This window comes from Cottoperca gobio, chromosome 8 (genome assembly GCF_900634415.1).
Source record: "Cottoperca gobio chromosome 8, fCotGob3.1, whole genome shotgun sequence".
NCBI lineage: Eukaryota > Metazoa > Chordata > Actinopteri > Perciformes > Bovichtidae > Cottoperca > Cottoperca gobio.
In genome coordinates this window covers 17332053-17350711 of record NC_041362.1, presented here as the reverse complement: position 1 = coordinate 17350711, position 18659 = coordinate 17332053, and the positions used below count along the sequence as shown (strand labels likewise).

Here is an 18659-nt window from a genome sequence, read left to right as displayed (position 1 = left end):
ATAAACATATCTGTGTAGCAGAACTTTGTTTCTTCTTTCATCTCTCATGAATCATGGCACGAACCCTCAGATTTATATTGTGACCCTTGGAGGGGAACTGACCTCTAGAGAACCACCAAACTAAACTACCTAACTTTTTATAAGTAGTTCAAACTATGAGCCACAGTAGTAAAATACTGCTTACAAATCAATGCACAATACATTACTTTTGATTAATGAAGTAGATTTGGCTGATAATACGTTCTGTATATTTTCATCATGGTATAGCTACTTTTACTTAAGGATCTGTGTTCTTCCACCACCACTGTGTTTCACACTTCAGGTTTTAAAGGAATTCTCTAAAAAGTTGTGGAAAAAAAGCGCCCGGCTGTCTTGGTGTCGGTGAACTGACCCGTGTAGCTCCCAACCTATTTGGGGTCCTCTGTGGCATCCCTGACAGGACAAACATAACAAACAGAGCAGAGGTGTGAGCTGATCCACTGAACAGAGCAGTGGAAACAACTCGCTAATCGTCCCTCTGTCCCTATTCATACTTACACAACACATTGCACACAAAAAATCAACACACACACACACAGGTGTGAGCACATATGTCAGGTTTGAGACCAAGCGGGAGAGGATTAATGTGTGGTGGAGACAAAAGCTAGATCCTTCTGTCCCGCAGCACCTTCAGGGAGTAAAGACAGGCTCCGCGGCCTTGAGCAAACACGCTGCTGTCACTCAGGCACTCGGGCTATACACTCACCGACAAAATATCCCATAGATGCACAAAATATTTGTACGTCTCTGCCTGTCTCTGACTAAACTGGCAAACATTGATGTTGATGTGAGATGTTGTTCTTGGAGGGAAAGTCTGTTAATAGTCTGTTTATATGGGGAAATGCTACTAATGTTATGGCAGTCATGCTGCTTTTTAAACAATATTGGATGCCATTGTACATTTGCGTCACAATTTCTTACCACACACTAATGACAAATGAGCGACTTTGGGCAGATGCACATAATGTGGTCTTGAGCAAAATCTACCTCTGAGCTATGATTGGCTGGCGACAGCGGTCTTGGGATGCCTATCCTCCGGTGCCCCATCTTTGGTATACCGCTGGCTATTTAAACACAAGAACAGCAACAACTTTTAATTCAGTCTGACTCGTTCAGCTTGCATGAAATGAAAGAAAAGGCACGAGCAACAGGGCATATAAAAGCCTTTTCAGAGCTGGATATTTTACGTCAAAGACAGTCAGAGATTGTCTTAAACACAGTGCTGGGATCAATTTACTGCATGTGGTAGTGTTGTGCTGAACGCAAGCTTGATAGATTGTCTCTACTTAGCGAAAAAAATGACAAATGGTTCTTTGCAGCATTGTTTCACTTAGCCAGCGTAAACATTTTCACAAGCTATATTTGGGGAGTTACAGGGGGACGGAGATGGGGGCAGGTTAGTGTAACAGAGGTTCTCACTTTGCCTAATGATGTAGCAACATCCATAGATCTCTGCACAGTCTTTCTAAACAGCTGGACCAGTAACCTGAATACTTCAAGACCCTCTCTCCTTTCATATGCCCAGCTCGGTGCTCTGGGATCAAACCTAAACAGACTGATTGCTGCCTTTTCTCCACAGTTGACAAAAACAGGGCGATGTGACATCAGTTAAAAAGCACTATATTTATTGTTCAAATCAGCCAACCATCCCACTCTGCTGTTGTTGGACAGGAAATACAGCACTGTGCCAACACAGCCAGGAGGAAGTCTGCTTTCATTCCCCATTCCTTAACCCCCCGTCTCTCGCCTACACTCCACATCTCATGTCCGTTCAACGATTTGCTTAATAGTCGGAGGTTTAGCAAAAAAAAAGAGTCTCTTCTGCACTATACAGCGCCTACATCTCCAGTGGCAGCGTGGAATGCCTCATGCTTTATTTCCCAGATTAACAACTTCACCCCTCATCAAGCGCAGTGTAAACATGGCTCATGGAGAACGGCAGTGCACGCCCCCCTGCCCCTAACAGTTTGTTTTTTTTTCCCTGTCCCCTCATATGTTTGGCAGTCTAAGCCTTTAACTAGGCAAAGCGAGTCTACAGAGAGATGAAGCTGGTACATGGTTCACTGAACTGCGCTCCTCCGAAACCCCTCAGCAACCATTCAGCTGCACAGGCCCCCCACTGCAGGTTGAAAGTAATTAATCTGTCCAGTTTGTAGCACCCCCTGTGAAGGATGTGAGGCTGTGGTTTTGCTTTAGGGGACTTTTGAGATTGAAGTGGTAAAAAATAAAGTCAGTCATTACAAATGACAAAGTAGCGTTCTGATATTTTATAGCTTCATAAACATTATTCAGTCTATCGCATTTAATGTAGAGTAAATCAAACACTGTGTTTTATACGGTCTTTAAAGGACTAGTTTGACATTTTTGATAATTGGCTTTATCACTTTCTTAGACGGTTAGTTTAGCTTAGCACAAGGAACAGAAACAGATCTGTGCTGGTGAAGTAATCCACCTACCAGCACCTTAAGATCACTGATTAACACGTTATACCTTTTATGATTAATGAAAAATAATGTGTTAAAATGACACACTGTTTCTACAGGGCCTCATGTACCAGACATGACAGAAAGAATTAAAGGAAGTACATAAACTAAAAAAACAATAGAAAAAAATAAAACCTATACAAGTGAAAGCCATCTTGGTCAAGAGCAGTATGTTTAAATAATACTAAGCAATATAATAATAATAATAATAATAATAATAATAATAATAATAATAATAATAATAATAATAATAATAATAATAATAATAATAAACTAAGCAGTTCATCTCAGCAGAAAACTCATCTACGACTTAATAATGTTGGATTTTAGGATAAAATGTAATTGTTCTGGGCAAACCCTGAAATATTATTTGTAAAAGTTTTAGAAGGTGTATAAACATGCTCAAGTTTATTTAGCCAAAAGAAAATGTTGTTAGTAGAAACTGTGAAATCTTCTCTCTATGACGTCATAGCTCATTTGTTTATTGTAAGCTGCGTTATGTGATGATCATTTTATTACAGCTATAGTTTCCATTAGACAGCCCTCCCTCATCTTTATGTAAAGGAACATACTCGTGTTGAATTCTGAGAGGAAATGAGCTAGATTCCCAAAACCACCATTTGATTTTATTTCAACAAATACACTTGGAAGATGCTTTCATGATTCAAATGAAGTAGAAGAAAAACAAAGAAGTTGGACCTTTAAAAAAATAAAAAGATTTAATAAGCATCTCGTTATGTTCGTGAAGCGCCATAAATTCCAACTAAAAGCAAGTCCAACCTCTATTGGACCACTTCAAGCACATTTCAAATGACTCTGCTGGTACATATAACACATGCAGGGCTAATAGGGAGGCTGGGCTTCCACTTCAAACACTGGCTTTATGGTAAACGTTTGCCAGGGCACACACACACAGAACGCATTTCTCACATTTAAACGTGCGATCCTCCCAACTAACAGCTTAAACAGACTTTGAAGTGCGTTCCACTCGTCCATTAATGGGAAACATTATTCAGGCAAGGAACTCTTTGCCAAAAAGCTTTACATTGGAAACTCAATCTGAAGAGCACACAGTCTGTCTGATCACAACGCTGCAGAGGACACAAAGCCTGCTCTCAAGAAGCTCAAAGACACACGCATAACACATACCCACATGCATTTTGCATTACACACAGTGTGCTGATAACTGTGGTGTGAGGGTGAAAAACTACAATTAATCTAATTATACACGCTTCTGCAGGCTTTCCAGAGCAGATCTAATGAACAATCCCATAGTTATTATGGGTGGAGGGAAGCAGTGTAATTTGATTGAGGTTTTATGCTGGTTCAGGGCCCAGTTCCCCATCTGTGATGGTCTGGAAAGAAAACACAGCCTGCTCTAATGTGAATGATTTCTCACTGGGATTTCGTGTTAGATTTTTATTAAATGCAATATGTAGAGTCAGCGGAGTGCAGGGCAGAGACATACTGTAGCCATTTTAAAGCTGATATTTGTTTTGTAAGGGAACTGGTTTTGTTAATCACTCGTGTTTTCATTTTTCAAATCAAAAGTTGTTTACTTGGGTACAATGTAGCTTGATGTTTTTGTGCTTGTCCCCTCCTTTCCCTCTATAGCATGTGATTGCCATCCAGTTGGAGCAGCAGGGAAGACGTGTAACCAGACAACAGGCCAATGCCCCTGCAAGGACGGAGTAACAGGAATCACCTGTAACCGCTGTGCCAAGGGCTACCAGCAGAGCCGCTCTCCCATCGCCCCCTGCATCAGTAAGGACGACTTCTACCACCTTAACACACACTGATTGGATCCAAAGATTGTTAATCCAGATTAAATGCACAGGCAACTACCTCTTACAGGGAATCTGCTAAACGTTCTTAATGAGGGATACTTTACAGTTCATAAATAGTTAACTGACTCATGTATTAATGGTTAACAAATCATTTATTGATCAGTTATAATAAATCTTTCATAAGAACACCTTTGGGTAGACATACTGTGCACTAGATATGCGAGGCCTCCAGCGAAGAGGATTTGTGACTAGTTCTTGTGAATGGTTTATTACTGATCTATGAAGCATTATATTGAATGTATTAACAAGGCCTATTAATACATTTGTTTGTTGCAACTTATAAACTCTTTATTTATCACAACATTCAGCTAATAAGCTAAAAAGTTAAACTAAAAGTTATTTTAAATTCAGACCAGAAAGCAAAATTTGTACATCTACAAGAAATATTTGGTTCTAGAAGTTTGATACTAAAGACGCATTATTATTATTATTTTACAACTCAGCAGTTTAATGTGGAAGTGAGATGTGTGCATTTTTCTTGTGCGGCCCTCAATCATGTCCTGGCTCTCTAAACTCAAAACTTTGAGAACCCCTGACGTAGGGACTACTCGCAGGGCAAGTTAGCAAACTGCTGTAGCTGGGAGCTAACTGCTAACTATTCACGCTAACGCTGGTCAGTCACAATCTCTCCCTGACCTTCTCTCTGCTTTCTCTCTACTGTTCTGCCATTTTGTTCTCCATTGTAAACCATTTTGCTCAATAAAAGGGTACGAGCTGCTCCCGTCTCATCACAGTCAGCGACCCTGGCTCGCCATTACCTCAAAGATCAACTCTGTCAGTACGGTTCACGATTGGTCAACAGTGGAAGTTCATGGATCCTCTAGAATTAATTGATGGCGAAATTTGTAAATTGCTGGTGTGACCCTGCCTTTAGCAAAGCCAATTTGGACAAATCCTACAGTCGAAGCTTTGATACTCTGACTCCATCAGCGACATCAAACCCTTAGAGAAAAAGGACAGGTCCTGAAAAAGGACAGGTCCTGGAAAAGGACAGGACATGCTTGCTATGCATGAATTCATGGCCCACACTCATCTCGTGTTATTTTTAAGATATTTTGGATAGAGTTTTGGCTGTTTAAACCAGAGCCTGGATAAACAGACCATTAGAGCTTTCCTAACATGGCCTTGTGTGCCTTCAACACCGTCAACGATCCGTCTCACAATAAATCCCCAGAACGAGTCCAAGGGAATGATGGCTGATATGTTTATTGGCTGTATCTGCTGCCTGCAGATTCCAGGCCCTCGGCAATAAACGCCAACGCCTCACAGGAACAGAGATGGGTCGCCGGTAGATGCTTTAGCTAGGAGCATCAAGTAGCTGGCTGGCATGGACAGATAAGATAACAGTGATGTCTGGGAGGACATGTACACAAATCGTCCACTATGTTACTGGGGTTGACATTTCTGATAAAGTCGTGTGTGGAAATTGGAAATGATCTCTGTGGACCTGTTTGGCCGGAATCCACAGCGATAATTTAAACCTGTGATCCTGCTGGAATAGGATTTCTTTAATTTAGTTGGGAAGGTAACAAATGTGGTGTAAAAGTTGGAGGAAATGGCTTTCTTGAAGAATATATTTAGTTTCTTGTATATATTTTTTTGAGATAATGTCTTTTAGTTTTAATAGCATGATATTAAATTCTTGTGATATCTAACTCCCTGCCAGATCCAACTTTAACAAGACCAGCGGCCTTGGCTCTCTGTACCCTTCAGCATACCGCAATCAGAAGGGAGGGGAACATTAATAAGAAACTCACAGTCTTTTTACGTGTTTTTCAGCACATCTGCATGTCAAGATCAGCAGTTATTCACAAGACATCCCATTAAATACCTATGAAAAATGTATACCGGTATATGCCTGAGGCTTTTCACATGGGGTAAAACTCTGCTCTTCAGAGTATATCCAGGAAATTGAGCCGTGTATATTTCCCCATCACATAAGTTTAATTCTGTATGCGTTGCAATATGATCACAATGTAAAATCTATTCCTCCCTTTGTCACAGAGATCCCAGTTGCATCTCCGACGGCAACTTACACCAGCTACGAGGAGCCGTCAGGTGAGTAACACAGCAAATATTCTGCTGATTTTACAACAATAAAGCAAAAACATTTTTTTGGGGTGAAAGTTATATTTTTAGTTTCTGTTTTCAAGCAGCTGCACAATTTAGTGGTATTATTTTTTTATTAGTGTGTGCTTGATTTTTAATCAATATGTAACTAAACTAACTGCTCCGTGGTTTATGTAATTATGTGTGCATTTCTAGCACATGCATGTTTTTTCATCCATTCACAGCCCTCACTTCACCACTAAACACACGTCAGTGAGGTCCGAGTGCCACTGATGTAAACTCCAGATATTTTGCCAGTGTTCCCTGCAGCCTCGCTGCCTGTATTCCCAGCCGGCTCAGCAGCCTCCCCAGGGTCTCAGCTCTAATCTGATTACATGCTTCATTTGTACCCGTTTGTATTTCAATCAAGGCTGGCTGCGCCGACAGTGAAGCCCTGCCCGACCCCATTGTTCATGTGCTCTGACAAGGGTCTCCATGTTGGATTGCTGACATTAGACGATGTGCAACAAAAAATTTGACCTGCAGCTTTAGTGTTGTTTTTGTGTTGATCCTTTAATGGCTGATTAGGTTTGGCTATTCATAAATGTAATTTAACAGATTGTAAACCTGTTGCCTCAGCTGTTTAGGTATTTTTTAAATCACAGTTAATCAATTAGTTTTCACCATGATACAGGTTTGGTTGAGTCACTTCTGATCATCAATCAGTGCCTGATGAAAGTGGCGCCACTGACTTCATTCAGCTTTGTTGTGAGTCCCACTTCCTACTATAGTGACTGGCGAGGCTGTGTGGAGTTTGGATTCCTGTCAGAAACTCCACACAGACACCACCCTCCAAATTAGGAGCAGTGTGGTCCCCAGGGACCCCGCAGAATGAACGTGGCACTGCCGCAGAGACACACAAAGGGGGTGTTTGTCCTCGCAGCAGGAGATTGGCCCTTAATGAGAGCTGTGGGTGTAATGGCCCAGTGCAGCGATTGCGCTAAGGGGCTAATGGGCAACGTCAGCTATCAAAGGGAGGTATGATAAAGGGCCCCAGGGGCCAGTGGGAGATAAAGAGCCCCCCCGCCCTCAACACTTCATTTACATGGAAATCAGGCATGCTCGATATGGACTTGTCAAATTCATTTACTTTGGGATTTCCTCTTTTCTTATTTCTCCCGCCACCCTAGAAAGCAGCCAGGCATTCCTACAGAAATGCTTTCTCTACACATACATGAATTCGATCCTCATCCCACGTCCTGAACCGCTTTTTTTTTTTTTTTTTTTTCGAGAATGGAGGAGAGGGGCGTTTTTTTCTTCCTCAATCATTACCCAGGCAACCTCATTCACACAGAGTATAATGGGGAAGAAAGGGGAAGACTGGACAGAGGGCTGGAAGAAATAATGAAGTTTGTCCATATTCAGGCAAGCTGAAAGGTCCCCTCTCTCTCTCTCAACTGCCCCCTCCTTTCTCTTCAGACTGCCCAGCCCAGTTTTCCCACCCCCACCCCCCAGAAAAGAGCACAAGGCTTATTGCTCTGGGAGAGGCGAAATGCGAGGGGGGGGGGGGGCGACACTCAGAGATGATCTGGTTCCAATTTGTGTCAGTCAGTGGAAAGTGGAGGGAACAAATGATTTCAATTTTCAGTTTGGCCTCTGGTCCCAACACCAGCTCCCTCATCACAAAAGCTACCTGGCACAGTGACAGAGCGACAGAAATGGCCATCGATAAAAAGCCCTTTGGCAGGTACAGGTGGTGTGAAGGGGACACAGTTGAGATATTAATCACAAGTCTGTGAGCTTCGTTCTCTGGGGGCCACAGAACATTTAGCCTCGGCCAGTGTTTGAGTATTCACTTTTTGCCTTTTGTGGATTAGATGACGCTTAAGGTCCACGCTAATTTTCAGTAGGGCACTAGCTAATTTTCCCCTGTGACCTTCTTTTGTGCGGGGGTGACCTATGTAGCCCCTCAGAGCTCACACAATGCATGCCAGGACACTGACGAAGGAGCAGGCTGGAATGGAAAAGTTGGGAGGAGTATAGTAAGAGTGTGGTGACAGACACAGGAGGATCTGTGTTAGCTATAACCCGTTTCACAGTGGCACTTTGAAGGCATCTTGGAGATCCTGGGGCCACAAATAGTGTGACGCAAGGGACCACATGTAAAGTCATCGAGCTGGAGACCGTGGTGATGCTGACACACATTTTTCCTGTTAAGGGAAGCATTTTATAAACCGTAGGATGAAATTTGCTATCTAAGTTTGACTCTTTCTTTCCATCTCACCTCTTTTCTCCCTAGATTGTGAATCACACTGCAAAGCTTCCAAGGGAAAGATGAAGATCACCATGAAGAAGTACTGTAAAAAAGACTACGGTGAGTGAGTCCAATATGCAGGAATGTGTGCTGCCAGACGTCAGCCAGCATTCAAGAGGTCAGATGTCTCAATTAATCAGAGCCGGAGTAAAGCCAATCCACTCCCTGGTGCTGTTCTGTTTCTGTGATAGCTTATTTACACAGCCTGAGGCTATGTCCGGTAATACAGATTCATCTGAAAACATATATTTTCCCTCTGTTGTGGGCTTCCATACACAAAAAGCTGACAATCTTCAAAAACGTGGATACATTTGTAGTCTGCATGGGGAAAAATGTGCTTTTAAAGGCATATGACTGCCAGCCAATATTCTGTCAGCTGCTCATTTTGTATGCTGATCTGATCGCACAGTGCAAGTGTTTTCATTGACATCTCTCTCTCTTTTTCTGTAGTCAAATATCTGCAAGAATAGGAAATAGACGTTCAATTGAGGGTCTTCGTGCAAATGCCCAGGAATTATTGTTAGCATGGATCAGCAGGTAGCATTTACCCCTCAATCAAATCACAATTAAATGTACAGTCATATGACAATAGAAATACACTGTAAAGACATGCCAGTCAAAACACTTGTATTGTACTACTTGTATAGAAGGTCAGAGGCAACAGAACAGAGCTTTAGAGCATCTGAAAGGTAGAGTTTGCTAACTTTGCAAGGAACAAGGCTAAGCTAAGCTAATTGAGTACTGGTTCCAGCTACATATTTACCACACAGGGATGAGAGTGGCATCAATCTTCACATCTAACTCTCAGAAAAAGAGCAAACAGGCATCTTTCCTTAAATGTTGAACTATTCCTTTACATGTCTACAGGATGGAGGATTAGGGCACGGGAACACATCCGGTTCACTTCCATTCTATGCAAGCGTCGGGAGAAAAAAAACATTTGGCTCCTGTGGGGAAGCAAATTTGGTGAACTTTTAGGCAAATATTCGGTGGAATTCACGCACGTGTGACCGTGCCCTTAAAATGTGTAAAGTAAAATAAGAGTGTTAAAGTAATGTGAGAAGTAACGCACTTTCGAATCCTATAACCCACGTAATCAATTTGTATGTAACCCACGTAAACGTGAGCCAGGACAGGTGACGTAGTATAAAAGTGACAAAGTCTGCATACGGACGAGGTCGGAGTGAATGGATGGGTCAAAGGTTACTTATCTATTACATAACTTGAGTACTTGATTAACTTCCGTAGTGGATTTAACATAAATCAAGATCTTTTCCTGAACCTAACCAAGTTAGGCGCACTGATAGCTTGTGTTGCTGGACATTCGTAGAAAAGCACCCGAAAAACAAAACAGCATAACATTTCGTAACATATCCACTCCAACTAAATGTGTTGTATTGAGTAACAGCCTCTGCACCTCCTCGCAGTTCAGTCGCCCTGCAGCACCTCTTCTCTGCTCAGTCATAAAACAGTCAAAGTGTGGAAGTCTGAACTTAAGGAACTGTAGAGGAACAGACCACACAAGTATGGTGGATACACTTTTTCCCACTTAGCTTGAGGCATTTGGCTTTTAGATGTTTTCCCGGGCTGATAAGAGAAGCCAAAACACACAGCAATCACATTATGTTGTCAATGAGTCAAATGTGGCGCAGCTAACAGTGTAGTGCCAGGTAAATAAACATCATATCACTGGGTCTGAAATTATATATTAAAACGTTGGTACGACCAGAAAAAAGCAAAGACAGCTGCGTCTCACAAATCAACAACTTGGAACAAGAAGGATTTCTTGATGATTGATGACACTGATACTTATACTTCAAACAAAGGCCACAACAAAGAAGAGTATAACACCTGCAACTCCAACACAGGAGGATAAAACAGAGGCAGATAGTAGAACCCTTTTTTTATTACACCATCCCACTGTGTAGCTCTACTTTCACTTACATGGCAAATGTTTCACTGTGCTCTTTGGAATTTCTGCACCATTAATCGTCACGATATAATAGTTTATCTGTAACTGATGGATCCACATCTGTAAACCACAGAGACATCAGAAAACCTTTGAGGCAGATCCAATGTTATACAAGATATAGTCTCCTCTCAGCCAGGTTTTTGTAAGTATGGTAACCCTTAAAAACACATAAGAGTTCTCTAAATAAAACCCACATTTATCTTTGTGAAAAGGTTCATCACCATTAGCTCTGCTAGAACCCTTCCAGCTGCCCTAATGTTGATTTCTTTCAGACTTGTCTCTCATTCAAAAGCATCATTGCTGAAACCTCATCTTTATAGACTTAAACAGCATCCAGCTGATAATTGGCCAAATATATTTGATTCCCCCTTACAGTTGAGTAGACAATAATTCAGGCCGTTTGTTGCCATTTTGCTGGGAAGCCAAACGCTGCCATTATTCATATTTCCACTGATTTAAATCTTAATCATCAGAGCTGAGACAGGCTCCGCATCCATAAATCAGTCAGGCTGATTCAAGCAAAGCGGGCGGTGCCTGCTGCTTTTCTCTGAAGTTTCTGGAAGCAGATGATTCTGCCTGAGCCGTGCTGAGGCAGTATGGCAGACATCATTGCTTAGCATGCATTCCCTCCGCCTCGGCCTAATTCATTTCTCAGGCCTGTCGCCTTGCTTTTGTGGGGCTTCAGAGTCTCTTCTCTGTTCTTTGGGGGCCACAACCCCCCATGTGTGAGTGCTGCTGCAGGCCCCCGGGGGTCACGGGAAGAGGCCCCATGTTTAAACACAGTTGTGCGCTCTGCCGGCACCGAGCATTCCTCGGGGCACAAACAGGTGGTAAATTAGGCAGACGATGACGGATTGCCACCCCGGAGAGAAAGAAATATGTTTTGTTTATTCAATTTTTGTTTTTCATCACTGCCGTAGCTACGGAGACGGAGGACACAAAGGGATTATATTCTCGCCTGACACCCTCCTCTGCACACACGCACCCTCCCTCTCCCTGCCACCGGGAGGACAAAGAATCAAAGGGCCGCGTGTTTACCGACGCTCCGGGATAGTGCTCAAAGGCAGGGCCCCCCAGCCTCCCCGGCCACCCCTCTGCGCTCACCCAAGGGTAACAGGTCCCTGATCATTCACTCAGCTGATAACCAGAGAGGACAGGGGCCTCAGCGCGGTAATTAAGCGAGCTCTAATTTCATTAGCCCTTGCTTGTTGGTGGCATGTGGTGTCAAGCTGCAGCACACTACCCAAAGAAGATAAACCCAGCTGGAAGTTTGGCTGTGACAGGGGCTCTGTTGGCAGCCATTGTGTGAGCGCAGGATCATCTCACACTTATCTCCTCTCCCTCACTGTCTCACCAAACAGTGTCAGCATGCACCTTTTTGTAATAGATCGTTTGACCCTGTGCTCTTTCAGTCTCTCTCTGGTGTCTATTTAGCTCAAACCAAAGGGGCAGAAGGTGTGTGGATTTGTGTGTGTTTAAATACACGGCACAGACTGAGAACGCACTTGACAAAGAAAGAAAAAGAGGCAGACACTGACAGAGAGACTGGGCATGGACGCTGTAAGCGAGTCTCCTCGACCGGGAGAGGAGAGCGCTATCTCCGGTGGATTCTCACGCTGCGGAGTTGGACGGGGCTCTGGGAGCAGAACCCGGATAGCTCATGAGGTCGGAAACACATCCCGATTCTCCTGGAACTTTTTCTGTGGCTGGGAAGACAAATAGTGGCCCCTCCTCGCTCCCTCCTCACACACCCTTTATGTGTCTGGATGAAGGAGAGAGCTGCAATGAATGGCAGGGCTGTGAGAGCTCGCTCTACTCAGCCCAACAAACCTTCTTTCTTCTGAAATTGTGTGCAATTTGCTCACACCATGCATTGACACACATACTCAAACACCCCACTCCTCCGGTTCTCTTAATTCTTGGCAGCCATGGGGGACAACTGATGAACACTGAAAGTGATCATGTTCAGCCAGAAAGGCAAAGAAAAGGCTAACTTACCTAGCTTTCTGAACAAAATGAGAAGGAAATGCACTTTGGATATTATTATTACAAAAGCATTTTGTTAATCATGCCCCCACAACGTGGGACCCTTGTGTGTAGAACAAAAACCACAGGCATTGCTTGAATATTCAAATTGTTAAAGCGTTAAATTATTTATTGAAAGAAGATAAATAGATAACTAGAAGAGCACTGGGAGAGCATTGACCTTCGACAATGCCTTCTTTCGTAATGTAACGAAAGGGAAACATTTTTTTGGGGTATCCGCCTCCAGAATGTAATGGGTTGTTTTTAGCCCATGCTGCACCCTTGAACCACGTTTAATGAAAATCGGGCAAGTAGATTTTCCGTAAACCTGCTGACAAAGAGACAAAAAAGTGGACTGAAAACATAACCTCCTTGGTGGAGGGAAAGATAAAAGTGATAAGATTGTTACATATCAAACTGATTGTTTGAGTGCATATTGAGTTTTCCCATCATCTCATCCAATCTTCTCCAGATTCGATTAATTCTCACAATCCTAAGTGAACCCCCACACACACGCACTTACACGTTAATAGCACATTCCTAGCTAAACCCACGGGGTAAAACACTTCACTTCAAGCACAGATTAGCTCCATCGCTGCTGAGCTGCTTGCCTCTTGTTGCAATCACAGCGATGAAGTAATAGCTGCTTCATCTGACAGAGAATCCGTGCAGGGGAGCTTCTGCGAAGGGAGCTTTACTCATTTCCTGGTATGGAAATATCTGTTCCAATAGTTACCAGGTACAGCTTGGTTTAGCCTGAGGTTGTCAATGTTCTGGTGTTCAGAGTCTAGTTTAACACCTGATAGACCAATTGTAAAGGCTTTGTTACAGAAGTTATATCGTTAGCAGATGTGCCATTTTTCTATAAAGGTTTCTATTCCACCTCTTCTTCCTCAAACTCAGCCTGGCCAGCTGAAGGAAAAGTGTTTCTCTGCCCCTCACATGCAAGTGTGCTTTCAAAGTTCTCCACCGGGCTCTTTGTGCTCACACAGGGAGCGCTATGGCAACTGTTGCTGTAATAGGGAGTATGCTCAGGAGCACAACAAGGAAAGGTCATAGGTCAGCGATGAGGGGAGACAACGGTGACACGCAGCAAAGTCAGCGATTTCTGGGTCATATTTATACGGGCGGTTTTATTGGACCTTTAATACAATGTCGTACAAAAGTGTTGGCATCTGTCTGCTGTTAGTTTATGCCAGCAGTTCCTGAAACCCTTTTTTGTGATGTACTCCACAGCCCTGTTTGATACCCATTCATCAACACTACGTCATGTTCCAAATGTGTTCATTTCAATTGATTTTAAATAGGATGTTATATAACAATATTAACCAGATTAAATCAAGTCTTTGCACTCAAGTCCCAAGTCAAGCCTCAAGTATGAAAACAAGTCCTCATGTTTCGAGTTCTAATCAAGTCACAATTCACTCATTCCAATCTGCATATTTTGCAGATTGGATTGGAAAGGTTTTTGTTGCATCATGTGGTGTTCAGGTGTTACAGCTGACTCAATGTGTTTATTTTTGTACGTACAGTATACTAACAGGTACAAGGGACACAAGTATCCTTGGTTGGGATTCACTTAGTTTATGATATGAACCATTTGTCCATGTCGGTGATTTAACCCCAGCTTTTTTCTTCTCCTCCACCAGCTGTTCAAGTGCACGTTCTAAAAGGAGACAAGGCAGGCGAGTGGTGGAAGTTCACCGTGAACATCATTTCTGTCTACAAACAAGGTGAGCACCGCATCCGCCGCGGGGACCAGCTGCTGTGGGTGCGTGCCAAGGACGTGGCCTGCAAGTGCCCTAAGATCAAGCCTGGGAGGAAGTACTTGCTCCTGGGTACAGACGACGATTCCCCGGGGCAGAGCGGCGTGGTGGCGGACAAGGGAAGCCTGCTCATCCCTTGGAAGGACCTGTGGGGCCGCCGGCTGAGGAAGTTCCAACAGCGTGACAAGAGGGGAAAGTGCTAAAAGTTGCTGGAGAGGAGAGAGAAAGAGAGAGGGAGAGGTGGTGGCAAAACACGTCTCCACTGGGATGAATGCAAGGAAGAGAAGAGGGTGAATGAAAAAAATAAACTGGAAGAATAAAAGATAGAAAGACAGGTGAAAAGTAGGAGAGATGGGGGAAGGACTGAGTGCTGCTGCTCTGAGTTAGAGCGAAGAGATTAGTGTTTTTTAGGAACTTTTGTGAAGGAGCTCATTCTACAGTTGTTCTGTTTCTGTTTGTCTTTCAAGGTTTGTTTTGTTGTGTAATTGCAGAGTTTGCACCTAATGTTACAGATATGTCACACCCTGACTTTCTTTTACCCATGATGCCATTGTTTTTTAAAGTCCCTTATTCAGTTGTTTTGAAGAGCAATGCATCTACTGTATGACCCTTTAGTTTTTTTAAGAGGATATATTTCCACTGTGCTGTGTCAAGCGTTATCTAGTTCAGCAAAGACATATTTGATGGCATCGAGGGACTCCACTCATGTATGATAAGTTGCTCTTGTAACCTGCCAAACTTTGGATAAACCTTTTCAACAGCTGAAAGTGAAAAATTGTGAAATTATTCTGTGGAAAACACTAGGTGCCATCTTTCACGAGAGCTCCCTGCTCATGTGCGAGTGTTACCTCAGTGAAACAACTGGTGTTGTGGGAACAGAAATGCCATAATGATCCTCTGCTCATTCTGTATAATGATCGTGTTTCACATCACAAGCAAGTCTCTGCTCGGCGCTTATCGGTATATCAATAGTATGTTGTGGTTGTGACCTCTGCAATGTAAAGTAACCATACATGCATACATAATTATTTTTAGTAGATGATGCCGTAGCATCAGCTAGATGTAGAGTAGATGTGTCAACCATGCACTTATTTTTACTAGTCAAACGTTTAAGAACATATAAGATATGTTCACATTTTTAGAGTGACATCCAAAAAGAAAAAGAGTCCCATACTGTACCAGATGATGCAAAAAAGCTGTATAGTTCAACATTGCTTGCCTCACTGATGACTGGTCAGTATGGACTGATGTTTCTGCTTGACAGTAACAAAGCCTGTTCAAATGTGTCACAACTACCTAAATGTTCTCCCTCACGACTCGTTAAATACGGCAGCTTGCTCAGGGCCCCAGTCGTCACTTCAACACGTGGATAACGTTACGTAGGTGACGTTAGTTAAGTACATTATCACTCAGTTAGGTTTAGGCAAAAACACTACTTGCTTAGGTTTTGGAAAAGATCATGGTTTGAGTTAAAATAAGTATGTTTGTTACGCAACTTCAGTGATGTGCGTAAGTTAAGTACGTCATGTACGTTAACTTACGTACGTTAAAATAACTGACTTTTGGTTTCAAACAGGACTTGAACAACGGTCTCCTGTGTATGTTTGTTTATGTACCTAAGTTAAGTTTGTGACATAAGTTATGTACGTAGGATAACTTACGTTCTTACGTTCAAATAAGTCAACTTTGGCCGTGATCGATTGATGTGAACAGCGGTCTCCCGGATGAAAGTCCTGTGTTTGTTTGACTAATCCATCCACCCCAACCTTCTCCCTGCGCGGACTTTGTCGCTCTTTATACTACGTCACCTGACTTCCTCCTTTACTCCTGTCATAATTAATACGGCCACTAGAGGAAGCCCTGCATGCGCAAAACTGACACTGACCAAGCTGCCGTATTTGAGGGGTTGGGAGTGAGAACGCCCTGCAACTCAAGTACGAATTGACTGTTTATTCTCGTATAAAGGACAAAATGTAAGTTGGATGTCCCAAATATTTGCAAGTGAGAGAACTGATGAATAACTTCATTAAAGAAAAGAGAATATCGACCTATCAAGCAATCCTTATACCACTGACATAATGCATGCTCACTTATTACTGTAGCTGCCTGATAGCTAACAATGATTGTGAATTATGTACACATTTAATTTGTATACAGTATTCAATGTTGTGGGAAAATAACCTGTGGAGTGATAAAATATCACAGATGTTTATTGTAAAGTGCGTTCAGCACTGTGTGTCAAATGTTCGTCACCTCAAAGAGACTTTTTGAGGCCTGGATTTCATTATCAAGACGTGGTACTCGACAAAAAGGCATGACCGATTGTCTCCGTGTTATATAGCTGTATAGTATTACTTTTTCCAATTATTTTTCTTAAACATTAACTAGATCTATCTCCATGTGAACTTAACCAGAGTTTTTAAATTGATAAATGACAGACAAATAAATGAATGTCAGAGCCACGTCTCATGTTTACGTGAGCACCCAGAGGATCACACTACGAGTCTCACTGTGACTCAGTTTAGACATATTCAAAATCATAGAATACAAAAACACATACGCAAGACCACACACACATGAACACACATACACATAAATACAAGGGTACACCTCAGTACTCTGTGCATCATACTGTATGTATTTGAAAACTACAACGCACTTAAAGAGTCTCTGCCAACACATCTGTACCGACACACTTGTTTTGCAGGCGTTTGCAGAAAGGTACTCCTACCAGACTTCTGCTCTCCATGAATATTATATCTGAATAATTATCTGCTCATGTTTATACATTGGCTTGTAAATGTTGTTTAGCAGTGTCCATTGCAAATGGTTGTGTAATGTCTTGTAATACTAATATATTATGTTTATCACAAATGAATATATTTAATGACACATGAAACAATGTGGCTTTTGTGGTTTTTATTTTTTACTTTTTTTGCATTGAATTGTAGATGGCTGTAATGAAAAGTATTGATAAGTGTTTGGCTATTGAACAGCCTGATAGAACTGAAAATTAATTCATCTGAAATAAAGCTGTGTAAAAAAAACGGATTGAGGATGATTCCACCTGAAGTGACATTTCTAGTTCTTTTCTCTTCCTATAATAAAAAGTGTAATTATTTTCACAACATTGCAGTGCAGCACATGCAGACATTTACAGTGCTGTGATCGGATTTACTCAAACAAAATGCTCCAATAAAATTCAGTACGGTACTTTTTACTTCACGTTTTATCAGTTAATAAGTAGTAGCAAGTAAGTAATTGTTTGTCATGGGAGAAGCCAACAGCGTATGACATAACAACATTATAAATACTCAAATGAAATAATGACCTACAGTAAAGCCCACACACATATACTGCAGGACATGTTGTGCAGCCTTTTAGATCACAGCCCACAAATTCCAGTATAATTATTTAGTATATAAAGGGTATTAACACAATACTTATTGGGTATGTATATACTATGTACAAGGTCAGGAGACAAGAGGTTGGGGAATAAAGGTGACTAAAAGGGATAAATATATATTCTTTTAATTTAATTACCCAGTACCTATTTATCCATCACTGGGTGCAGTAACATTATTACTGAGTAACAAGGAAAGAAAAATGGTCGAAATAAGTTAACAGCTGATATTGCAACAAAATTCCTTATGGTATAATTTATTTAAAAATGACACATTGACAAAGGAAAAAATAAATAATTAAGTAATATCAATGTTAGTTAGAGTTTCAATTAGAGCTTCAACAAACAATTATTTTCTTTGTCGATTAATATGCCAATTATTTGTTAGATGAATTCATTGATCGTTTGGTCTAAAAATGTCAGAAAATAAAGAAACATGTCCATCCAAGTTTCTCAAAGTCCAAACGGATGTCTCTAAATGTCTTGTTTGTCAGTCCAAAGATACAGACCAGAGAAAAGCAGAACATTTCCATATTTGAGACGTTGAAAACAGCATTTTCTGCCATTTGTGCCTGAATAATTATCAATTTATCAATTAATAAAATAGTTTTTGAATTTTTCTGTCCACCAATTTATTAATTAGTCGACCACTCGTTGCAGCTCGAGTGTTAATGTAGTTTTGTTTACATTATTGATGTTTTCTGAGAAAGAAAAATAAATAAGGGTATGTTTTTTTTTTTTTTGCAATAGCCATAAAACAG

At 41.7% G+C, this 18659-nt stretch overlaps 1 protein-coding gene across 2 annotated transcripts in view; it reads left to right on the top strand.

Annotated features, from left to right (window-relative positions):
• Positions 1–17546, top strand: part of ntn1b (netrin 1b) — a 48727-nt gene extending 31181 nt beyond the window's left edge. For both annotated transcript variants that reach the window (XM_029438183.1, XM_029438182.1), the window contains exons 4-7: positions 4137–4286; positions 6374–6427; positions 8718–8792; positions 14379–17546. In XM_029438183.1, coding sequence (XP_029294043.1) covers positions 4137–4286; positions 6374–6427; positions 8718–8792; positions 14379–14698 — 599 coding nt within the window. In that variant the 3' untranslated portion in view covers positions 14699–17546. The remainder of the gene's footprint in view (positions 1–4136; positions 4287–6373; positions 6428–8717; positions 8793–14378) is intronic.
• Positions 17547–18659: the final 1113 nt, after the last annotated feature.